Source organism: Oncorhynchus gorbuscha, linkage group LG01, assembly GCF_021184085.1.
Source record: "Oncorhynchus gorbuscha isolate QuinsamMale2020 ecotype Even-year linkage group LG01, OgorEven_v1.0, whole genome shotgun sequence".
Classification (NCBI taxonomy): Eukaryota; Metazoa; Chordata; class Actinopteri; order Salmoniformes; family Salmonidae; genus Oncorhynchus; species Oncorhynchus gorbuscha.
Window position 1 is genome coordinate 77,992,283 of NC_060173.1, and position 25,802 is coordinate 78,018,084.

Below are 25,802 nucleotides of genomic sequence, written 5' to 3' on the forward strand. Positions count from 1 at the left end.
TGAGACATAAACTGAACAAGTTCCAGAGACATGTGACTAACAGAAATGGAATAATGTGTCCCTGAACAAATGGAGGGTCAAAATTAAAAGTAAGTCAGTATCTTGTGTGGCCACCAGCTGCATTAAGTACTGCAGTGCATTTCCTCCTCATGGACTGCACCATTTGCCAGTTCTTGCTGTGAAATGTTACCCCACTCTTCCATCAAGGCACCTGCAAGTTCCCGGGCATTTCTAGGGGGAATGGGCCCCAGCGCTCACCCTCCGATTCAAAAGGTCCCAAACGTGCTCAATAGATTGAGATCCGGGCTCTTCGCTGGCCATGGCAGAACACTGACATTCCTGTCTTGCAGGAAATCAGGCACAGAATGAGCAGTATGGCTGGTGGCATTGTCATGCTGGAGGGTCATGTCAGAATGAGCCTGCAGGAAGGGTACCACATGAGGGAGGAGGATGTCTTCCCTGTAATGCACAGCGTTGAGATTGCCTGCAATGACAACAAGCTCAGTCCAATGATGCTGTGACACACCGCCCCAGACCATGACGGACCCTCCACCTCCAAATCGATCCCGCTCCAGAGTACAGGCCTCGGAGTAACGCTCATTCCTTTGACGATAAACGCAAATCCGACCATCACCCCTGGTGAGACAAAACTACGACTTGTCAGTGAAGAGCACTTTTTGCCAGTCCTGTCTGGTCCAGCGACAGTGGATTTGTGCCCATAGGCAGCATTGTTGCCGGTGATGTCTGGTGAGGACCTGCCTTACTACAACAAGCCTACAAGCCCTCAGTCCAGCCTCTCGCAGCCTATTGCAAACAGTCTGAGCACTGATGGAGGGATTGTGCATTCCTGGTGTAACTCAAGCAGTTGTTGTTGCGTTCCTGTACCTGTCCCGCAGGTATGATGTTTGGATGTACCGATCCTGTGCGGGTGTTTTTACATGTGGTCTGCCACTGCGAGGACGATCAGCAGTTTCTCTCTTGTTAGGTCAGTCACTGATAGTCAATGAAATAGCTAATTTCAGCTAAATTAATGTAGATTGCTAAATTAGTTTAGCAGCCAGCTATCTAAACTTTTTATCATGGTTTTATTACCGGCCAGGGTCCCCCATTGATTTGATTTTAGTAATTCTCACTCCCATATCATAGTCAAAACTGTAAACATTCTCTCCGCCCTATGGCAAAATGTGTATAATTGCAGGAAAATAGTTCTGGCGCGGGGGGGGTATGGGGGGGTGTGGATGTGACTACGCAGACCTGCCAGCAACTGCAGCCCCTCATGATGAATTCAGATTTTTTTTTGTGGCCCCCGCCCCCATCAAAGTTGTCCATCCCTGCTCTAATTCAATCCCTGAGAACACAGATATGCAGAGCGGAGCAAATGGAGAGTCAATGGAGTGTAACACTCTCCTCCCTCCAACACAACCGCTCAGCCAGATTAGAGAGAAACGGCCCTTGGTTCTGTCAGATGATCCCATTAGAGGGCCAAGACATCATTAGGTCATCATTAGGTCTATTAGCAGCAGGACAAATTCAAACTCTGCTTACCTTAGCCTTAGGACCATATTCAGAGCAACTTGAATATAGGGCCCTGTGTTCTTCTCAAACGGTTGCACCTATAAGTAAAGAGTGAGTCTGGTGAGTCAATAAAGCCAGCAAGTCCTCAATACTGTATCTCCTGGAGTATAGAAAATATATATATGTATCTTGCACTATGCTGAAATTATTAAACTACAAAACCAACAGAAGTATACATGAATTAATTCACACAAAATACATTCAATATCTACAGTGTATATACTTCTATTGATGTACTCTGGCAAGATTATTCTGTTTATGAGGAGGCACAATCAGTAAAAAAACATTTTTTATTTAACCTCTATTTAACTAGGCGAGCCAGTTAAGAATAAATTTGTATTTATAATGACGGCCTACACCGGCCAAACCATAACCCCGGGCGACGTGGGCCAATTGTGCGCCACCCTATGAGACTCCCAATCACTGCCGGTTGGGATACAGCCCAGGATCGTATCAGGGTCTGTAGTGATGCCTCTAGCACTGAGATGCAGTGCCTTAGACCGCTGCGCCAACCGGGACCCTTGACGCTGACTAGATCCTGACTCAACAAAGTAAGAACCGCAGTAGCACTTATGGCCTCTATCATTGTCGGACACGGGGGATGAACCTCAAACTACTCTGGCTCATTTCTGAAATGACAATGGCCAGTGAGAGAATGACACGGGGCCTTTCAGATGACTTTAGAGCTGGCAGTATCAGCAGGATGTCCATTTACTCAGAGTTATTACCTGCTGAAAGGGCCCCTCCAGGAGCCACTGGGAGATTGGCACATACTCACACATAATCAGTGGGGCATCAAGGTCACTGAATCATGACAAATTAACGTCTGCCTCTGCTGCTGGTGGTGATGATACTGAAACCCTCACCTGGGGATGCTGAATGGATAGCCCTTCCATGGGAACACTATTGGCATTCTCCTCATCCTGTGGCACAAAAAGAAAGGCATTTAGTAAACTACATATTTTTGTGTGCTATGGAAAGGGTGTTTAGTGGGTGAACATTGTTAAGAATAAGAAATATTTGCCCAAGATCAAGGTCATGGTCAAGGTCATTGCTCAACTCAGTCAGCAAATAGAGAAGAGTCAATAGAAAACAATTAATATGTAAAACATTTTGTTGTTTTGTTTATGAACATTCAAAAAGAGAAAGCATCTACAGTTGAAGTCAGAAGTTTACATACACCTTAGCTAAATACATTTAAACTCAGTTTTCCACAATTCCTGACATTTAATTCAAGTAAAAAGTCCCTGTCTCAGGTCAGTTAGGATCACCACTTTATTTTAAGAAAGTGAAATGTCAGAATAATAGTAGAGAGAATTATTTATTTCAGCTTTTATTTCTTTCATCACATTCCCAGTGGTTCAGAAGTTAACATACACTCAATTAATATTTGGTAGCATTGCTTTTAAATTGTTTAACTTGGGTCAAACGTTTCAGGTAGCCTTTCACAAGCTTCCAACAATGAGTTGGGTGAATTTTGGCCCATTCCTCCTGACAGAGCTGGTGTAACTGAGTCAGGTTTGTAGGCCTCCTTGCACGCACACGCTTTTTCAGTTCTGCCCACAAATGTTCTATGGGATTGGGGTCAGGGCTTTGTGATGGCCACTCCAATACCTTGACTTTGTTGTCCTTAAGCCATTTTGCCACAACTTTGGAAGTATGCTTGGGGTCTATGTCCATTTGGAAAACCCATTTGCAACCAAGCTTTAACTTCCTGACTGATGTCTTGAGATGTTGCTTCAATATATCCACAATATTGTCCTGCCTCATGATGCCATCTATTTTGTGAAGTGCACCAGTCCCTCCTGCAGCAAAGCACCCCCACAACATGATGCTGCCACCCCTGTACTTCACGGTTGGGATGGTGTTCTTCGGCTTACAAGCCTCCCCCTTTTTCCTCCAAACATAAGGATGGTCATTATGGCCAAACAGTTATATTTTTGTTTGATCAGACCAGAGGACATTCTCCAAAAAGTACGATCTTTGTCCCTATGTGCAGTTGCAAACTGTAGTCTGGCTTTTTTTGTGGCTGTTTTGGAGCAGGGGCTTCTTCCTTGCTGAGCGGCCTTTCAGGAGATGTCGATATAGGACTTGTTTTACTGTGGATATAGATACTTTTGTACCCGTTTCCTCCAGCATCTTCACAAGGTCCTTTGCTGTTGTTCTGGGATTGATTTGCAGTTTTCACACCAAAGTACGTTCATCTCTAGGAGACAGAACACGTCTCCTTCCTGAGCGATATGATGGCTGCGTGGTCCCATGGTGTTTATACTTGCGTACTATAGTTAGTACAGATGAACATGGTACCCTCAGGCGTTTGGAAATTGCTCCCAAGGATGAACCAGACTTGAGGAAGTCTACAATTTTTTTCTGAGGTCTTGGCTGATTTCTTTTGATTTTCCCATGATATTAAGCAAAGAGGCACTGAGATTGAAGGTAGGCCTTGAAATACATCCACAAGTAAACCTCCAATTGACTCAAGTTATGTCAATTAGCCTATCAGAAGCCTCGAAAGCCATGACATGATTTTCTGGAATTTTCCAAGCTGTTTACAGGCACAGTCAACTTAGTGTATGTACACTTCTGACCCACTGGAATTGTGATACAGTGAATTACATTTACATTTACATTTAAGTCATTTAGCAGACGCTCTTATCCAGAGCGACTTACAAATTGGTGCATTCACCTTATGACATCCAGTGGAACAGCCACTTTACAATAGTGCATCTAAATATTTTAAGGGGGGGGGGTGAGAAGGATTACTTTATCCTATCCTAGGTATTCCTCAAAGAGGTGGGGTTTCAGGTGTCTCCGGAAGGTGGTGATTGACTCCGCTGTCCTGGCGTCGTGAGGGAGTTTGTTCCACCATTGGGGAGCCAGAGCAGCGAACAGTTTTGACTGGGCTGAGCGGGAACTGTACTTCCTCAGTGGTAGGGAGGCGAGCAGGCCAGAGGTGGATGAACGCAGTGCCCTTATTTGGGTGTAGGGCCTGATCAGAGCCTGGAGGTACTGAGGTGCCGTTCCCCTCACAGCTCCGTAGGCAAGCACCATGGTCTTGTAGCGGATGCGAGCTTCAACTGGAAGCCAGTGGAGAGAGCGGAGGAGCGGGGTGACGTGAGAGAACTTGGGAAGGTTGAACACTAGACGGGCTGCGGCGTTCTGGATGAGTTGTAGGGGTTTAATGGCACAGGCAGGGAGCCCAGCCAACAGCGAGTTGCAGTAATCCAGACGGGAGATGACAAGTGCCTGGATTAGGACCTGCGCCGCTTCCTGTGTGAGGCAGGGTTGTACTCTGCGGATGTTGTAGAGCATGAACCTACAGGAACGGGCCACCGCCTTGATGTTAGTTGAGAACGACAGGGTGTTGTCCAGGATCACGCCAAGGTTCTTAGCGCTCTGGGAGGAGGACACAATGGAGTTGTCAACCGTGATGGCGAGATCATGGAACGGGCAGTCCTTCCCCGGGAGGAAGAGCAGCTCCGTCTTGCCAAAGTTCAGCTTGAGGTGGTGATCCGTCATCCACACTGATATGTCTGCCAGACATGCAGAGATGCGATTCGCCACCTGGTCATCAGAAGGGGGAAAGGAGAAGATTAATTGTGTGTCGTCTGCATAGCAATGATAGGAGAGACCATGTGAGGTTATGACAGAGCCAAGTGACTTGGTGTATAGCGAGAATAGGAGAGGGCCTAGAACAGAGCCCTGGGGGACACCAGTGGTGAGAGCGCGTGGTGAGGAGACAGATTCTCGCCACGCCACCTGGTAGGAGCGACCTGTCGGGTAGGACGCAATCCAAGCGTGGGCCGCGCCGGAGATGCCCAACTCGGAGAGGGTGGAGAGGAGGATCTGATGGTTCACAGTATCGAAGGCAGCCGATAGGTCTAGAAGGATGAGAGCAGAGGAGAGAGAGTTAGCTTTAGCGGTGCGGAGCGCCTTCGTGATACAGAGAAGAGCAGTCTCAGTTGAATGACTAGTCTTGAAACCTGACTGATTTGGATCAAGAAGGTCATTCTGAGAGAGATAGCGGGAGAGCTGACCAAGGACGGCACGTTCAAGAGTTTTGGAGAGAAAAGAAAGAAGGGATACTGGTCTGTAGTTGTTGACATCGGAGGGATCGAGTGTAGGTTTTTTCAGAAGGGGTGCAACTCTCGCTCTCTTGAAGACGGAAGGGACGTAGCCAGCGGTCAGGGATAAGTTGATGAGCGAGGTGAGGTAAGGGAGAAGGTCTCCGGAAATGGTCTGGAGAAGAGAGGAGGGGATAGGGTCGAGCGGGCAGGTTGTTGGGCGGCCGGCCGTCACAAGACGCGAGATTTCATCTGGAGAGAGAGGGGAGAAAGAGGTCAGAGCACAGGGTAGGGCAGTGTGAGCAGAACCAGCGGTGTCGTTTGACTTAGCAAACGAGGATCGGATGTCGTCGACCTTCTTTTCAAAATGGTTGACGAAGTCATCTGCAGAGAGGGAGGAGGGGGGAGGAGGATTCAGGAGGGAGGAGAAGGTGGCAAAGAGCTTCCTAGGGTTAGAGGCAGATGCTTGGAATTTAGAGTGGTAGAAAGTGGCTTTAGCAGCAGAGACAGAGGAGGAAAATGTAGAGAGGAGGGAGTGAAAGGATGCCAGGTCCGCAGGGAGGCGAGTTTTCCTCCATTTCCGCTCGGCTGCCCGGAGCCCTGTTCTGTGAGCTCGCAATGAGTCGTCAAGCCACGGAGCGGGAGGGGAGGACCGAGCCGGCCTGGAAGATAGGGGACATAGAGACTCAAAGGATGCAGAAAGGGAGGAGAGGAGGGTTGAGGAGGCAGAATCAGGAGATAGGTTGGAGAAGGTTTGAGCAGAGGGAAGAGATGATAGGATGGAAGAGGAGAGAGTAGCGGGGGAGAGAGAGCGAAGGTTGGGACGGCGCTATACCATCCGAGTAGGGGCAGTGTGGGAAGTGTTGGATGAGAGCGAGAGGGAAAAGGATACAAGGTAGTGGTCGGAGACTTGGAGGGGAGTTGCAATGAGGTTAGTGGAAAAACAGCATCTAGTAAAGATGAGGTCGAGCGTATTGCCTGCCTTGTGAGTAGGGGGGAAGGTGAGAGGGTGAGGTCAAAAGAGGAGAGGAGTGGAAAGAAGGAGGCAGAGAGGAATGAGTCAAAGGTAGACGTGGGGAGGTTAAAGTCGCCCAGAACTGTGAGAGGTGAGCCGTCCTCAGGAAAGGAGCTTATCAAGGCATCAAGCTCATTGATGAACTCTCCGAGGGGACCTGGAGGGCGATAAATGATAAGGATGTTAAGCTTGAAAGGGCTGGTAACTGTGACAGCATGAAATTCAAAGGAGGCGATAGACAGATGGGTAAGGGGAGAAAGAGAGAATGACCACTTGGGAGAGATAAGGATCCCGATGCCACCACCCCGCTGACCAGAAGCTCTCGGGGTGTGCGAGAACACGTGGGCGGACGAAGAGAGAGCAGTAGGAGTAGCAGTGTTATCTGTGGTGATCCATGTTTCTGTCAGTGCTAAGAAGTCGAGGGACTGGAGGGAGGCATAGGCTGAGATGAACTCTGCCTTGTTGGCTGCAGATTGGCAGTTCCAGAGGCTACCGGAGACCTGGAACTCCACGTGGGTCGTGCGCGCTGGGACCACCATATTAGGGTGGCAGCGGCCACGCGGTGTGGAGCGTTTGTATGGTCTGTGCAGAGAGGAGAGAACAGGGATAGACAGACACATAGTTGACAGGCTACAGAAGAGGCTACGCTAATGCAAGGAGATTGGAATGACAAGCGGACTACACGTCTCAAATGTTCAGAAAGTTAAGCTTACGTAGCAAGAATCTTATTGACTAAAATGATTAAAATGATACAGTACTGCTGAAGTAGGCTAGCTGGCAGTGGCTGCGTTGTTGACTTTGTAGGCTAGCTGGCAGTGACTGCGTTGTTGACACTACACTAATCAAGTCGTTCCGTTGAGTGTAATAGTTTCTACAGTGCTGCTATTCGGGGGCTAGCTGGCTAGCTAGCAGTGTTGATTACGTTACGTTGCGTTAAAAGAACGACAATAGCTGGCTAGCTAACCTAGAAAATCGCTCTAGACTACACAATTATCTTTGATACACAGACGGCTATCTAATTAGAAGTGAAATAATCTTACTTGTGTCATGCACAATGTAGATGTCCTAGCCAACTTGCCAAAACTAACGTTTGTTAACAAGAAGTTGTGGAGTAGATGAAAAATGAGTTTTAATGACTCCAACCTAAGTTTATGTAAACTTTCGACTTCAACTGTATATACGTTCAACCTTGCTAAAAAATCCATGAGTCAGAGAAACTGTGGGGTAAGATGTACTGGGTTTATTTGAGATTTCATAATGGATACATAACCTGCTCCCTGTTGAGGCAGACAATTAGATTTTCCAATGAAGCCCTTTGTAAAGTAATCAAATTACACAGAAACAGACAGAGGCAAAGTAAGTCAATTATTCTAATCAATGTGCAAGTTTACACACTCACAACAATCTTACTTCACCCACATTACACCTAAGCGTCTGTCTCTATGATATTAAAAATACTTTAGCAATGACAAATCATGTACTCCATATTTGTTTGTAGAACAGAAAAGAGCTAACTTACATCTTCGCCCTCTTCTTCGTTGTCCTCTCTGAGCCTTCGCGACTGGAAGGTAATATCAAACACAAACAACATTATATTCTCAGTCTTGACAAATCTAAATACGACTGGCAGATGTAGAGCTCAAACACCTTCGAACACAATAGTGTAGTGTAGCGTAGAGGAGAAAAACAAACAATTAAAACTGACCCAAGTAGAATATCATTATCGGCATTCTATTTGTTGTATCTTTGCTTTATGTAATTTTCCCTGTAAGAGACATCTGGTAAGGCATCTTGTCAAAGAACCTTTTGATATTTGATCATAGCTGGCTCCTCGCTCCATCCTCAGCCCCCTACAGCTATCTTCAAACCCTTACCAATTACCTTTAGCGACATGTCACAGGCCCCTCTCTGAAACAAAGCTTGCTCGCTGCTTTCACAGAAATACATTCAGCTAGAGAATGACTGTAGAAAGGCAAAACAAAAAGGAAGGAGCAAGCTAACCAAAGTGCAGGTAAAAAGCATAGAGAATTGCCCTCAACATTAGTTGTTGCTTTTTCCCCCAGCCCCTGTGGCCAAGTTTTGATGTGCATCTCTTGTCATGGTCTCACCTACCCTGCCTTGATTGACAGCAGCCTTGCCCTCCTCACTCCCTACATCAAGCTCGTCATCGCTCCACTCCCAGTCTCCGTCCTCCATCTTGTGCAGGTGGCCGCTGGACCCTGGAACTCTCCTCACCTAAGCCAAACACAGCACAACTGTTTAGACATCCCATCAAACTGTAGGGTTGAGAGACAAAACACATTTAGTAGCCCACACACCTTCTAATGTTCTCTCAGTAAGGTTAAAACCAACACAACATTAAATGGCATTTACTTGGCCTATATGAGCTGATGAGATTTTTGAAATATTTCATAAAATGCGCAGGTGGATACCAGTAAGCATTTCACAAACACTTAAGCTCGGATTCCTCTCAGAGAGTTTTTAAGGTCTACAAAATGGCTGCTATGAGCTAGCAGAGAACAAAAGAACAAAATAGAACAAAAAGGAAACGAAGAAAAGGAAACACACACAACTCCTTAAGCAGCTAACTCTGGATGAATCTAAGTGGAAGCCCCAGCATTCTAGGGCTAAGTCAAAGAACATGTACCCTTCTGATGGCATCAAGTTCTTTCGCTGAACCTGACACAGAGCCCATGCTCCTGGAATTCTGCTCTGGCTCCTTGAGCAAAAAAAAAAGCATCAGTCCACTGTGTGTGGATGCATGCAACAGTTCAGTGGCCTGTATGTCTCTTTACACACAAACACGGTACCGTTAAGCTGCCAAAGCATGTGAACAACTACATTTAGTATTTAATATTAATAGGAACATTTATGAGCATGCACACTTAGAGAAATGCACAAAGGGAAAATATGGGATGAAGGAGTACATACAGGCAAATTACAGGAGCAATCTATAAATGCTCTGCATCGATACTGTATCCTCTGTGTACTGGCGTAGCAAATCAATCTCAGTATTATATCAGTATTATTTTCCAACTTTCAATTACGTAACACATCAATGACTGCTGCAACGCACCGTAATCTTTGATCAATACCTCCTGCAGGCCGCCCTATGAAGAGATCAACTAAGGAGCAGGGCTGCCCTCTTCTGGCCAATGAACAACTGCATAAATGCTGTCATTTGCCTAGAGATACATGTCTAGAATATTGCTATTGTGTATTAACTCTGGTTGAATTAATACACCTGCAGAGGAGGTGGGAGTCTCCGGGAGGAAGGGAGATAGACAGAATGAAGGTAGGCAGGATGGGAGGGAGAGTGAGGGAGAGGGTAGTAGACAGACAGACTGAGTAAGGGGGTCAAAGGGGAGAGAGTCTGATCTGGTTGGTGATGTGGACAGGTTACAGAGTACTGAGATGACCATGTTTCTGCAAGGATGCCTCTCTCTCCTCTCTGCAAGGATCCTGAGTGAATCATGTGGGTGATTCTCCATAGGTCAGAACAGTACACCAACAGTTCTCGTGGTGAAACAGGACCAGAAGACAGACAGGATCGGAGGATCAGGGTTGGCTGCAGAGGGTATCATGATTACATCGCAACCTCAGAATGTAATACTAATCATTCTACAATCAACCATAATCTCTCATTAAAGCTGCAATATGTAACTTTTTGGGAAACCCAACCAAATTCACATAGAAATGTGAGTTATCGATCTGTCATTCTCATTGAAAGCAAGTCTAATATGTGGTAGATCTGTTGTTCTATGTGAGCTATTTCTACGCTTCCCATCTTTTGGTTTAGTTTTTGCGTCTTTTACTTCCGATTTTGGACACCAGCTGCAAACAGCTGAAAATACAATATTTTTGGTTAGGGAAAATATATTTAACAGCGTTTTGATGGTACAATGATTCTCTACAATATACTTGCTTGTTTTGTCACATATACTGAAATTAGGCAACTATTAGAATTTTACCAACCAGGAAATGGCAGAGCGATTTCTGCATAGTGCACCTTTAAACCATGTTTACCAAATTAGTCAACCCACCCACACACGATCTGAATGATTGTGACTGTTCTGACCAGCATACTGTTCTCCCCTCTGTCTGACAACTCTGTCACGAGTCACTTCCATCTCTATTGACATTATGCTCTGCTAAATGACTTGGTCATGCGACACCTCCACAATCCCCCATGTCCTCCAGTCACCCATGTCCTGCAGTCACCCATGCCATGTCAGTGAATTTCCATCCAACTCGATCACCCTGGCCATTTTGCCTTCTGGCAATAGGGTCTTCGCACCCATTACTTCAGTAATCCACATGTAGGACGATGGCGATCCAATATCAACCTTTCCTGACACACTGCTGCACTCATGCCCAGTTCACTGTGACCGCAAGGCAAACTGAGCATCCAAATGGTATGTTTAAGTGCACCTCCCTGTTACCTAACCACTCACATTAAATTCCATTTGTCTTTGTCCGCCACTTGCAGTGAGCGTCTAAGCAACGTTATGGACCACTAATGCAAGAGTTGTAAGCACATCTATTCTGCATGACTGATATTGCTCCAGGAGTGGCCCATATTTGCAGCCTCACAGAACAGTTTGATCACAAAGTGAATGACGTGTTGAACAGTAAGAGAGAGAGGTAGAGGACACTCAATGTCTGTTGACTGGTGGAGTGTGCTGCCAACCCCTATCATCTTACCATACTTTGTTCATAATGTTCAGTCAATATTGGGTCTGCTTTACTGGGAAGGATGTTTGTTTAGACATTACCCTTTTGGCTCTCTGGGTTATGTTCGGGGCTCTGCATAGCAGCTTTTCGATCAGATATTCTCTGTTCTGCAGATGAAAATCACAACCCATGTTAAGCAAATCTACATACAAATTCTTTAAGCATCAAAAAAAAAGAAAAAAAAAGAACAGGTCAAATCCTGGAGGAAAAATCATACCTTGGCTTTCTGGAAAAATTTACATTTCAAAAGTTCTGCTGCTGTAGGCCTGAAGAGAAGCAAAATACATGGAGATATAAGAACACATTCCAATCATTGGCCTAGAACTGAATGTACAATTCCTCAAATCTGTCTGTGTGAGAATAGATATTCTTGGGTGGGTGGGTATGAGTGAGTCCACTAAACATGAAGACTATATTTCAGGACTCTCCTGAAATGTGTCTGACATTCTACAGAGATTCGATCAACTCCCAAGGCCATCAGATTTACTTCATCATCAACCAGTGACAGACTCTACAGATTTAGAGAGTAGGCCTAATGCAGTTCACAGAATGGCAGACATGTACAAACCTCTTGGCGGGCTCCTTCTGAAGGCACAGGGTTATTAGCTTCCTAAACGATTTCCCATATTTTTTCAGCATCTCTTTGTCCTCCACACCCGTGTCTAGGGTGGGAGGATCGTTCTGTAAGGTCAGCATTAAGACCTGGGAAGAGAAGAGGAAGGGTCAAAGACATTCAAGTGTTCTCTCAGAGGTTACATAGACATAGGGTAGTAATTTGCCTTTTCATGGTTCATTAGTTAGGCCTATTTCGCTTCCTGTCTGGGATCTAGATATGCAGTGATCAGGCTCACCTTCATGGGTGGGTATCGGTGGTAAGGTGCAGACCCTGTGGCCAACTCTATGGCAGTGATTCCAAAACTCCAAATGTCTGCTTTGAAGTCATAGCCTCGTACCTGTGGACATGGCGGAGCTACTGTTAGTGTTGTACAGTCTAGGTGAAAACAGATAGTAGATGTTACTAAAACTGGCCACAAGATAGTCTCACCTGTTCCATCACCTCAGGGGCCATCCAACATGGTGTGCCCACAAAAGTCTTCCGTACTTTGTTTCTGGTCATATCTCCTCCAGTGGCCAAAAAGGCACTAACTCCAAAATCTATGAAGAAATATGGATAATTCAGATGACATGTATGGATGTAAATGTTATACCTCATTAACATCTGATAGAAAGGGATAATAATGTTATGCGGTATTTGCTCAAATATACTCAAACCACTAAGAGGTCTTTCACAAGTATCTCATGTTATACACCTTATACAAACTGTGCACACTCCAGCTCTTCAGTTGCATTCGTGTTAGAATGGTTCTCCTTTCTGTGTTTGTAGGCTAAAGGTCGTCCAAGTACATGAAAGACTGTAGGCCTCCAGTGATTTATGTTGGGGGACCTGTTTGACTACCTTTATGTTATTCAGTATAAATGGGTCGTTCCACCAATTCTGTGCACTTTGAGATGTGTAACTTTGTGGGGAAAACAATGTCACCTAATTGTAGCATTCTGTCATAAAGAGCACATGCTAAACTTAATAAAAAACTTGTTTTCCCATCTCAAGAGGTTAAATTACAAAAGATACTATAGTAAGTGTCTATTAAGTGCCAAATAAAGTAACAGGGTTGACTGTAACATGCTTGAAGGCAAGCTTCACAAAACAAATTGAATAGTTCAAACTTTTCTAGCCAAGTTATTATTGATCCACCAGTTTTCCACCACAAAACTCAAAATATGGCAAAAAAAGAGTGATTTTAAGCTATGATTTTACTGTTAGATGTTCATAGCCTCTTTTGAAAGAAATATTTAAAAGGAATAGTTTTACCATATTAAAACAACAGTTCAGTTCGTGTAACAGGGTTGATCTTAAAATGAGGGACAGGTTTTGACCTTGAAATGGATCAATAGTCATATGAAATGAAAAATTATCTTCAGAAATTACTTTGTCAGAGCAACACAATAAATATGGCCTTACAATGTTGGTGAAAACCTGCAGAAATGTTGGGGTTAGGGGGATGAAAATATTCCTAGAAGTCACCGAGGAGGGTAATGTCAACATGCTGAAATTTGGCACTTTAGCAAGACTTTATTTATATTAAAAATCTGATTTATTGAATTCTCCATGTGGTCTATATTAAAAGCCACATCATTGAATATAACAGGGTCAAAATTAGTGCTCAATTTAAAAAATATATATATATATAAAAAGGATGCAAACGGCACTCATTCTGTGGAAAGACCCAAATATTGTTGTAGAAATACAATATGTTGTAGAAATACAAGAAATGTCTGTTTCGTGCAGAACATACTGAGTTGAACTAAATGCACTTATGAACTGGTACAGTTGAAGTTGGAAGTTTACATACACCTTAGCCAAATACATTTAAACTCAGTTTTTCACAATTCCTCTTTAAGGTCAGTTAGGATTACCACTTTATTTTCAGAAAGTGAAATGTCAGAATAATAGTAGAGAGAATGATTCATTTCAGCTTTTATTTCTGTCATCACATTCATAGTGGGTCAGAAGTTTACATACACTCAATTAGTATTTGGCAGTATTGCCTTTAAATTGTTTAACTTGGAACAAATGTTTCAGGTGGCTTTCCACAAGTTTTCCACAATATGTTGGGTGAATTTTTGCCCATTCCTCCTGACAGAGCTGGAGTAACTGAGTCAGGTTTATAGGCCTCCTTGCTCGCACACGCTTTTTCAGTTCAGCCCACAAATGTTCTACAGGATTGAGGTCAGGGCTTTGTGATGACCACTCCAATACCTTGACTTTACTGTCAATAAGCCATTTTGCCACAACTTTGGAAGTATGCCTGGGGGGTCACTGTCCATTTGGAAGACCCATTTGCGACCATGCCTTAACTTCCTGACTGATGTCTTGAGATGTTGCTTCAATATATCCACATAATTCTCCTGCCTCATGATGCCATTTATTTTGTGAAGTGCACCAGTCCCTCCAACAGCAAAGCACCCCAACAACATGATGCTGCCACCCCCGTGCTTCACGGTTGGGATGGTGTTCTTCGGCTTGCAAGCAATCCCCTTTTTTCTCCAAACATAACGATGGTCATTATGGCCAAACAGTTATATTTTTGTTTCATCAGACCAGAGGATATTTCTCCAAAAAGTATGATCTTCGTCCCCATGTGCAGTTGCAAACCATAGTCTGGCTTTTTTATGGCGTTTTTGGAGCAGTGGCTTCTTCCTTGCTGAGCGGACTTTTAGTTTATGTCGATATAGGACTTGTTTTACTGTGGATACTTTTGTACCCGTTTCCTCCAGCATCTTCACATGGTCCTTTGCTTTTGTTCTGGGATTGATTTGCACTTTTCGCACCAAAGTACGTTCATCTCTAGGAGACAGAACGCGTCTCCTTCCTGAGCTGTATGGCGGCTGCGTGGTCCCATGGTGTTTATACTTGCATACTATTGTTTGTACAGATGAACATGGTACCTTCAGGTGTTTGGAAATTGCTCCCAAAGATGAACCAGACTTGTGGAGGTCTATAAAAAAATTCTGAGGTCTTGGCTGATTTCTTTTCATTTTCCCATAATGTCAAGCGAAGAGGCACTGAGTTTGAAGGTAGGCCTTGAAATACATCCACAGGTTTCTGGGGCTCTCTCATGCCGTCCCTGGAAGGGGTGCGTCACCTGAGTGGGTTGATTCACTGATGTGGTCATCCTGTCTGGGTTGGCACCCCCCCTTGGGTTGTGCCATGGCGGAGATCTTTGTGGGCTATACTCAGCCTTGTCTCAGGATGGTAAGTTGGTGGTTGAAGATATCCCTCTAGTGGTGTGGGGGCTGTGCTTTGGCAAAGTGGGTGGGGTTATATCCTTCCTGTTTGGCCCTGTCCGGGGGTGTCCTCGGATGGGGCCACAGTGTCTCCTGACCCCTCCTGTCTCAGCCTCCAGTATTTATGCTGCAGTAGTTTATGTGTCGGGGGGCTAGGGTCAGTTTGTTATATCTGGAGTACTTCTCCTGTCCTATTCGGTGTCCTGTGTGAATCTAAGTGTGCGTTGTCTAATTCTCTCCTTCTCTCTTTCTTTCTCTCTCTCGGAGGACCTGAGCCCTAGCACCATGCCCCAGGACTACGTGACATGATGACTCCTTGCTGTCCCCAGTCCACCTGGCCGTGCTGCTGCTCCAGTTTCAACTGTTCTGCCTTATTATTATTCGACCATGCTGGTCATTTATGAACATTTTAACATCTTGGCCATGTTCTGTTATAATCTCCACCCGGCACAGCCAGAAGAGGACTGGCCACCCCACATAGCCTGGTTCCTCTCTAGGTTTCTTCCTAGGTTTTGGCCTTTCTAGGGAGTTTTTCCTAGCCACCGTGCTTCTACACCTGCATTGCTTGCTGTTTGGGGTTTTAGGCTTGGTTTCTGTACAGCACTTTGAGATATCAGCTGATGTACGAAGGGCTATATAAATAAATTTGATTTGATTTTGATTTGATACACCTCCAATTGACTCAAATGATGTCAATTGGCCTATCAGAAGCTTCTAAAGCCATGACATCATTTTCTGGAATTTTCCAAGCTGTTTAAAGGCACAGTCAACATAGTGTATGTAAACTTCTGACCCACTGGAATTGTGATACAGTGAATTATAAGTTAAATAATCTGTCTGTAAACAATTGTTGGAAAAAATACTTGTGTCATGCACAAAGTAGATGTCCTAATCGACTTGCCAACAAGACATTTGTGGAGTGGCTGAAAAACAAGCTTTAATGACTCCAACCTAAGTCTATGTAAACTTCCGACTTCAACTGTATATCTACATTCATGTTGTATTCCTAGCAAATAAATAAAACACTTATAAAATACTAACTTTTTAATCTCAATATTATGAGTGGGGCTGAAAGATCTTCAGGACAGGAAAGAGAAACATGCAGTCAATATGTAAACTACTGCGTATTCGCTAGCTTCAAAGATATATTAATCTTTGCCATTTTACAAGTATATTCCTACTTTTGATTGGTGAAGTCTGGCATTATGTTGATTAGGCTGTTGAATTAACTGAATGTGTGGAAGCATCATTCAAAAAGTACTATCTTTGTGGCAGTCAGTGAGCAGTGAGAATACAATTTAACAGGTGAAGATGAGGTGAGGGAGTGACATTACTCACACACCTGCAATCTGAACAGATCCGTCCTCTCCCAACAGAATGTTCCCAGCCTTCACATCCCTGAGGTCACACATACACACAGCAAAAACACCCCAGTCAGGCCCAAACAGTATCTATCGACCTAAGTAGAGCAGGATCAATTGCATCCATGTGTACAAATGAGTTTTGCAGCCTACTGTCATTTGGAACACTGCCCAAGGGGGTAATAGTGGTTTACTTCTTTATGCCCTTGACATCCAGGCAAGTTCAAAGAACACAATCTGTCAATACATTACATTGAAACAGTAGATAACGTCATCACAATTTAACTAATACTTAGATTACTCTTAGATTACAATTTATAGATTAATACTATGTAACTTTTAAATGCACTCTTTTAAGGAAGACCCTGTGCAAAGAATTAATGTTTATAACTCCAGACAGTAGAGGCTCCTCCGAGGAGGGAGGGGAGGATCATCCTCCTCAGTGAATTTCATAAAAATAAAAATAGTTAAACATTAAAAAAGTTACTATTTTTAGATAAAACTACACTAAATAAATTCAGGTCACCAAATAATTTATTAAAACACAAGGTTTTGCAGTGAAGGTCTACAGTAGCCTCAACAGCCCTCTGTAGGGTAAAACCATGGTGTAGCCGGAGGACAGCTGGCTTTTGTCCTCCTCTGTGTACATTGACTTAAATACAAAACTCAGGAGGCTCATGGTTCTCACCGCCTTCCATAGACTTCCAGAGGATGTCCTCCAACCTATCAGAGCTCTTGCAGCATGAACTGACATGTTGTCCACCCAATCAAAGAATCAGACAATTAATCTAGTACTGAAAGCATAAGCTACAGCTAGCTAGCAATGCAGTGCATTACACATTGTGAGTAGTTGAGTCAAAGAGAGAGAAAGACAATAGTTGAACAGTTTTGAACAAATTAATATTTTTAAAAATGAAGGACAAGTGAGAGACAGAGAGAGAGAGAGAGAGAGAGAGAGAGAGAGAGAGAGAGAGACTTATATTTTGTTGTATTTTTTTCAGTTTCACTTACTTAGCTAGGCAATGCAGCTAGTTTAGCCTACTCAAACACCCGGATCAAATAGAGTGGAAAGCTATGTTAGCTAGCTGGCTATGGCTATCCAACTCTGGAACTCTTTCAAGTTAAGGTAAGCTTTGGTTGTATTAATTTATTGCCACCGAGGCCCGCCGGTGTAACTGCTAAACTGGTTGCTGCTGACTGTACACTGCGCTGCATGATTGTAGGGGGTTTACTAATGTGTTAGTTCTTGCTGCTATGTTGACTATGACGTTAATATGGTGATAATGATGTAGGCTGTGTGTAGCGGTTAGCGGGTATGATATGAAGGTTTGGCTTGGAAGGTTTTTTTCGCCTGGTCACAGAAAACGGATGTGTTGTGCACTGAAGTCCACAAGAAAAGGGAAAAGGTGAGAGGAGAACATGTAGTTTCGGAGAAAGAATAAAACTATCAAAGGGATCATGATTTTTTATGTGGCTGCTATGAAAGTGAACTGTGTTTGAGTGTGATCAGGGGTGTATTCATTCCGGCGATTCTGTTGGAAAAGCGTTTCTTAAACGGATTAACATACTGGAATTTGTCCAACATAAACTCTCGTTTGCAACTGTTGGACATATGATTACACCCTAGATCAGCTAGATGCAGGCAGGAGTGTGCAAGGCAGTATTGAATGTGTCAATGTCTGTCACCTTGATTACTCAAATTTAGGGCTGACCCCATTTAGTCGACTGGTGGATAGGCTGAGATTTTTTTATTGAGCAGACCGAGATTTTTTTAGTCTAGCAGTCTAAAAAATATTTTTGGGCACATGAGACACCCGTCTGACTCACGGGGATGGCACACCAGTATCACCAGTAGAACATTTACCGTTCATTTCCATAATTTCTAATCTACAATGTTAGTTTTGTTATGGTCATTTCTGTTAATGCATTAAATATATTATTATTACAGTCTTTTACCGTTCTTATTGTCGGAGTGGACATGTTGTTTGCTGACCGCACAACCTAGGCTACACTTGTGAGAAACAAGTTTTGTTTTTTTCATTCCATTTAGGAGTTGTCAATTTGTTAATTGTGGTTTGTTTTGTAGCGCTCCTGTAAATGTTGAGTAAGGACACGCACCTGATTATACATAGAAGTAGGCCTAGGCTACCTGGCCTGCGCGCAAATGCAGGCCTATAAATGTACACATTTGGGGATCTGGTAGTATTTCTGATTGTCTTAACTCACCACCACTGTGGAACTTAATTTTTTCTTCACCTCAAACACCAAGTAAACAAAGTCTGTTTTTACATCCATTGAGAATGACAATAGTTCCTCGCCTATTTCAAAATTCTTTCCAGCGCTCTTTTGATATCCGCTCAGCGTGAAAGGGGGGGGGAATGTCATGATCAGGTGGAGGAAACATCATAAAATAGGCCTACCTGATTACTTCTTATCCCTTGTGCAAATATCCTACAGCTATGTCTCTCTGGGGCTCACTGGATCTGGAAACTCTGAGGTCCCAGAATATTTGATACAATGTTGCAAGTTTAAGGTTCAGGCTGGACCCAAGTTAATAGCTTATACAATGTTTCTAGTTCCTTGCAGAAAGGCCTTGAGTAGCCAATGTGATTAATAGGATATTCATTTTTATCAGTATATTTTCTAACTGCAGGCTGCAATGTTTTTATTTGTTGGCTTTATGTAGGCTAATTTGACATAGTTGGCAATGGCAATATAAGTTACTTTTAGAATTGTTATTAACCATATGATAATGATTTTGAGATACATAGACTTTATTATAAATTAAACTTGCCCACAAAAATGTGCATATAAAAATCATAACTGGCACACAGATCGATAGAAATGGTAAGATAAATTGGCACTCCAGATGGAAAAGGTTGCCGACCCCTGGTGTAGCCTATTAGGAGCGTAACAGCAGGAGCGTAACAGCAGAATCTGTGAATGCCAGCAGAAGCAGGAGGAAGAGGGTCGGGAACAGGTTTCTTTTTCTTCTGGTTAGGCTATCTTGATCTCTGTCTCCCTCGAGTCATTTGTGTGTCTTATTATTTAATCCCAGTGTGCTTAAAGCATCAGACAAGCTCAGTAGCATACATACAGTATAGTTGATTTTATTAAAACACATAGGGTGTGTCTATGTAGGGAAAGATACACATTTCAAAATGTCTACCAATCAATTGGTCGAAAGAACAGACGACTTTAGATCTAACAAGATTTTTTTTAGTCGGGGACAGCCCTACTAAAATGTCTCTCGACCTGTGCACCTATGTTGTAAACTTTCATTAATAGCCTAGGTTGTAGCAACCTCATGATAGGTATAGGGGAAAAATGTGAGTATCATATTGTAGCCTAAACCTATCGATGTTACAATGAGCTGGGTGAAGGGAATATGAATGACAGTCATCAAATATGCTGTAATAGAAATAAGGCTATGCTCATAAAAATAATAATCATCCTCCCTTTTCTTAAACGGCACCGACCATCACTGACTCCAGGGTATCTTACCTGTGAATCTGTCCATTTCTATGCAGGTAGTCCAGCCCCTCAAGGACCTCTTTTAGTATGGTTGCAATGATGAGCTCATCTAGAACTCCATTTTTGTGCTCTCCTCTGCTAAAGGTATGCTTTATTATATCCAACATGGATCCTAAAAAGAGGAAGCAGACAGACAAACAGTGCCCACAATGCCCAATTCTGATATGTAAATTTCTACATAAGATCCTTCCATGTCAACTGTTCTATTGACCCATTCATTCTATGTTAAGCAAGTTTGTTACAATGTTCAATATTCTTCCCAGCCATATACTGTACCTGGTGTGATAACACTTCACTTTTAATGCCACTGCACATAGGTCTACAGTAAACTGATCAAAAGGATGGACAATTGCTCGTTACATGTCGTGATGGTTGAAATTGTATGAGATCAATGTCATGACTTTGCAGTTCTATTTTGCTAGGTTGGTGAAGGTCAACGCTTACCTCCACTCAGAAGTTTCATGACTAACCAAAGTTCATCCTTTACCACAAATGAGGTGTAGTAGGTGACAACATTTGGATGGTTGCATTGGCTCATGGCTTGAATTTCTTTCTATTGTATGAGAGGAAAGAGGCTCATATGAGAAACAAATTAAAGTTAACATCTTTTGACAACCTTTCTTATAACAAGGATTGTTCATAGGTAATTTGCGTCTCTAAAAATGAAGTGAACAAACACTGTAACTTATGGCTAATTCATTTTTCAAATGGACACTTGAGTGTAGCACAGCCCTCCTACTCAGCCTCTAATAGACATACACAAGAGAGAACAGCAAAGTCGAATTACAGCCCAATCAGGAAAGTATGGGCCAGAGAGAGCCCGAGGCACTGTGGTCACACACAATGAAAATATAGCCTTTATTTATTGTTTCTCTCACCAATAGCTCATCCATGCTGGTCTGGCATTTTTCCAAGTTGATTCTCTTTATGGCCACGCGTTCCTGTCTGGGGGTGCAGAGGGCAGCCTGCACTACGGCTGTGGCCCCACTGCCTGGTATCACAGACAAATAGAGGTGCAATTATAAAACAGGGCGGGAGACAGTACAGTAACATTAAATGTGACCAAGGTGAACAGCATAAGGGATCATTGAAACATGCAGTATCATTGTGTATCTGTTTGGAATATTCAATGTTGTTTGTGACATTTAAATAATAACTAATGTATATTCGATGACAGTTCAGAACAGAATTGAACAAATACAGTATGTGCAAACATATTTTCCAATGACATGTTAATTCCTCTGCATAACAGTCAGTGTATCCAAAGACAAAGCTGTGAAGAGGGGTTTATTTAAGAACCAGGCCATGCTAAGCTATCGTTGTCTTGTACTAAGAATGTGACACAGTACACACCATGCCAACTGCCGGTGACAGATAAGGATGAGAGGAGATGGGACTGCTCAACAGTTGATTATAAGCACAAAAAAAGATGACTGACTAGCCACAGCAGCTCGTGGTTGTAGCGCTATCCCTTATCTGCACTGATATGGCTTTCTTTAGCTGTCAGTGTCAGCTCAAATGTCTATCACCGTTCACAGGTGCCAAAATTCTTAAATGAGCAGAAAATGTTGAGTATTTGGGGAATTACTGTGAATAACTGCCTTATAGGCCTACCAAACAAGGTCTGGCGTTATTAGCAGTAGGGGAAGTGGAGAGTGACACTCAGTATTGTTACAATGTAACCGGTTCTATAACTCCTTGATGTAACCTAATAGAAGTGAAAATAAACCTTGATGACCTATGAAACTTGACTGACCTGCTGAAACAATAAACTAAACATTCTTATCCACTGTAATGTTTTATCTATGGATTACAAAATAAAGATGATACATTGCTTACAGTGAGGCAAAGCAACATCTTAAAATGTATATCATTATTTTTTACAACTATACATTAATTATAATACATTGACAGAAGGTGGCTTATAAATTATGTCTATAGGCTATTTGCCTTTCCTTTTCCATAGACAATTAAATAATCTGTGACAACATTCTTACAAAGTAGACCATTTTTTGCATAGCCTAATACCCATCATAATCATAATAGGCATAATAACGTTGGACTGTTATTAAAACTGAATGGTACTCGTGTTTATTTTGTTTCGTGTAGCCTAACAGTAGATCCTCTTACTAACTTCAGAGTGGTATGCAATTCAATATCCCTTCTCTACCGAAGGATAACATGCCATTCCCGTGAGGACTGCATCCATGCATAGACTCATCTATTTCAATATTAGCCTACTGGACATGTGCCATAAATGAGCATCGTTCAGGATTGCATTAAAAACGCATTTACATTAAATTCCTACCCATACGAATACAACTTTACAATGACTATAAATATCTCTCAATATGATGAAATACGTGGTTTCCTCTTACAAGAGCAAGCGGATAGAGGTTGTTATTAACATCCGCAATGCAAAGCATTAAAGAGACGCTGTTAAATATGAAAAAGCCGGTAGGCCCTCGTCGTCATTCACCGCTGATAACCGCCCGAGCCATATCCATGATAAAACATTATATCATTACACTATAGAAATGTAGCCTACTAACCTATGACTTCCTGTAACTCGTACGACTCCCTGGTAATTGGCCAGCTCGTTGTCAGCACTGGTTGCGGATTCTGGACAGGAGCCGGAGATTCGCCTTGCTCCGCCATGATGCTGCTGCTGAGCTAGCTTCTTAGCGACCACAGACTGTAAAATGTGCATTCACTCCCGACTACAGAAGTGTCAGCTGCTGCAGAGCGTTACTACGGTTAGTGCTATCTTGGATCCTTGGGACGTCCCTAAACCCTAACCTTAACCCCTACCCTAACCCTAACCATAAGAATAGCCCTTACCATTACCATTACCATTACCATAACCCTTACCAAACCTTAACCCTACCTTAACTCGTACATTAAGCGTTTAAAACGTCAACTTCATCAGGGTGACGTCAGAGTTGGGACGTCCCAATGATTCCATTTAGACTTTTCCGCATTTACTACCGCTTGCGATGAAAACATCAGGAAAATAAAGGGCCACATTCATTGTGCAACTTTCACCACAACGGCAGTGTCATTTGACTTTATTATAACCCATTATATTAAAATGTCTACCCTATATGGTTTTAAACAACAACCAAACGGCTAAATATTAAAATAAATTATGTTCATATTTAAGATTGCCTATTCTATTTCTCTAGATTATTCTTTGAATAGGCTGAATTCAAATAATCATGCTGAAAAAAAACACTTGAAATGTTGTGATAGGACTATTAAAGTTGCAATTTTAAAAACAAATGTAAATTCCAACTCTGAAAGTTGTCTTTGTTAGTTGCCAAATCAAATATAATCAAATGAATTGCCTATTATTTGATTAATAAATAAATTAAACTTAACTTGAACAAATGAATTCGTTTTAGGCCTATGGCGTTGGTTACAGTTTAGCCTGGACATTTTTAATGACGCAGTGATGAACTGTCGTTGTGGTGAAAGTTGCACAATGAATGTGGCCCTTTATTTTGTATATTACATTGTATGATAAAAGTTGCTACAAAGTATCACAGGGCGCAAAAAAAAAAAAAAATCCACTAGATGGCAATATTACACCTTCAATCATATACCAACATTTGTGAGGCCTTACAATACATAATGCCTATGAGGTGTCTCTTGGTGAAAGTACATTACTGATTACAACAATATAAAAGGTGTCCTTTTATTAAATTAATACATTCACATTCTGTATTTACACAAATATATTAATTTCTAATCTCTTGTGGAAAGATTCGTCTGCCTAGGCTACAATTACGTGAGACTAGTTCTGGGTAAACCGAGATTAATTAATTAATGCTATAATTTCCTCGACAAAAACATTATACAGCAGCTCTTCTGCTATGAGTATGCTGGTAAGTAGGGTGGCATGATTGACTAAGTATTCATGTTGATACAGTGCGTTTTCCATGTATTTATTTTTTGCTTTCAATGGCTATGGGACATCAAATCAAAATCAAATCAATCAAATCAAATTTTATTTGTCACATACACATGGTTAGCAGATGTTAATGCGAGTGTAGCGAAATGCTTGTGCTTCTAGTTCCGACAATGCAGTGATAACCAACAAGTAATCTAACTAACAATTCCAAAACTACTGTCTTATACACAGTGTAAGGGGATAAGGAATATGTACATAAGGATATATGAATGAGTAATGGTACAGAGCAGCATACAGTAGATGGTATCGAGTACAGTATATACATATGAGATGAATGTGTAGACAAAGTAAACAAAGTGGCATAGTTAAAGTGGCTAGTGATACATGTATTACATAAGGATGCAGTCGATGATGTAGAGTACAGTATATACATATGCATATGAGATGAATAATGTAGGGTAAGTAACATTATATAAGGTAGCATTGTTTAAAGTGGCTAGTGATATATTTACATCATTTTCCATCAATTCCCATTATTAAAATGGCTGGAGTTGGGTCAGTGTCAATGACAGTGTGTTGGCAGCAGCCACTCAATGTTAGTGGTGGCTGTTTAACAGTCTGATGGCCTTGAGATAGAAGCTGTTTTTCAGTCTCTCGGTCCCAGCTTTGATGCACCTGTACTGACCTCGCCTTCTGGATGATAGCGGGATGAACAGGCAGTGGTTCGGGTGGTTGATGTCCTTGATGATCTTTATGGCCTTCCTGTAACAACGGGTGGTGTAGGTGTCCTGGAGGGCAGGTAGTTTGCCCCCGGTGATGCGTTTGCCTAACCAAAATGTGTCAGGAACAGTCAGGACAGGAAGTCGGGAACATATTATTCAATAAGTATTTCAGACTAACAACAATGTAATCGTATTATTCTGCATTCTATTGAGGAGAAAAAATATCAGCAGTCAAGGTACACTCAGCCTATTCCATAAATTAAGCTAAAATCATAATTTAAGATACATTGCTATTGCCATACACCACTTATGCGTGAATACCTTTGTATAGTGACTGCATGTGTGACATTTCAATGCACCAATCACTTGCGGAGGAGTAGATGCCTGATTCATTCTACTTCCCTACACTGGAAAGAGCGAGGGAGAAAATAGACCAGTGTGTTGTGAACAACAGCGTGAGCAACAACAGTGGATCGGAGGTTCGCATCATAATAAAAGTCCGTCATTGAAACTGACGCAAACGGATAAAAATAATGGAATCATGCCACAATTTAAACAAGTTTGGAATGTTGTTAAATAAATTCAACAAAAGACAATTATTAGTTCATTTTAAAAATCAGTTGATTGCACTGTGGACGTATTTGAATTCAGAATTGCATTGGAGGCATACTTAAATGTACAGCCTAACCTATGGATTGTGCACCCATTAAATAGGGTATCAGCCTACTCAGTGACACTCACAGAACACAACCATGTAGAGTTTACACAAATATTAGCATCTTAGCTCTTATTGCCAGACTTTGATTGTGGGAAATCACCTCTCCATTCGGTTTAATGTGTGCATGTATACTGGACATTAATATTGCACTGTACAGCCTAACCTATGGATTGTACTTCCATGAAATGCGGTACCAGCCTACTCAGTGACACTCACAGAGCACAACCATGTGGAATTTACTAAGATGCTAATACTGTATCTGCTAATACTGTATTCACTATTTTAATATGTTGGTAACCCGAGTATGTTGGTAACCCTCG

General features: G+C 42.4%; 1 protein-coding gene across 1 annotated transcript in view; it reads right to left on the reverse strand.

Moving 5' to 3' along the window:
- The window catches only part of stk39 (serine threonine kinase 39), a 35,902-nt gene extending 12,795 nt beyond the window's left edge, over positions 1–23,107 (reverse strand). The window contains exons 1-14 of the mRNA XM_046360912.1: positions 22,682–23,107; positions 21,008–21,120; positions 20,574–20,682; positions 20,100–20,241; positions 16,577–16,632; positions 12,434–12,543; positions 12,240–12,341; positions 11,957–12,090; positions 11,606–11,654; positions 11,430–11,495; positions 8,767–8,889; positions 8,174–8,215; positions 2,442–2,498; positions 1,546–1,613 (exon numbers count right to left, since the gene is read on the reverse strand). Of these exons, the coding sequence (XP_046216868.1) occupies positions 1,546–1,613; positions 2,442–2,498; positions 8,174–8,215; positions 8,767–8,889; positions 11,430–11,495; positions 11,606–11,654; positions 11,957–12,090; positions 12,240–12,341; positions 12,434–12,543; positions 16,577–16,632; positions 20,100–20,241; positions 20,574–20,682; positions 21,008–21,120; positions 22,682–22,787 (1,277 nt within the window). The 5' untranslated portion in view covers positions 22,788–23,107. The remainder of the gene's footprint in view (positions 1–1,545; positions 1,614–2,441; positions 2,499–8,173; positions 8,216–8,766; positions 8,890–11,429; positions 11,496–11,605; positions 11,655–11,956; positions 12,091–12,239; positions 12,342–12,433; positions 12,544–16,576; positions 16,633–20,099; positions 20,242–20,573; positions 20,683–21,007; positions 21,121–22,681) is intronic.
- Between the last annotated feature and the right edge of the window lie 2,695 nt (positions 23,108–25,802).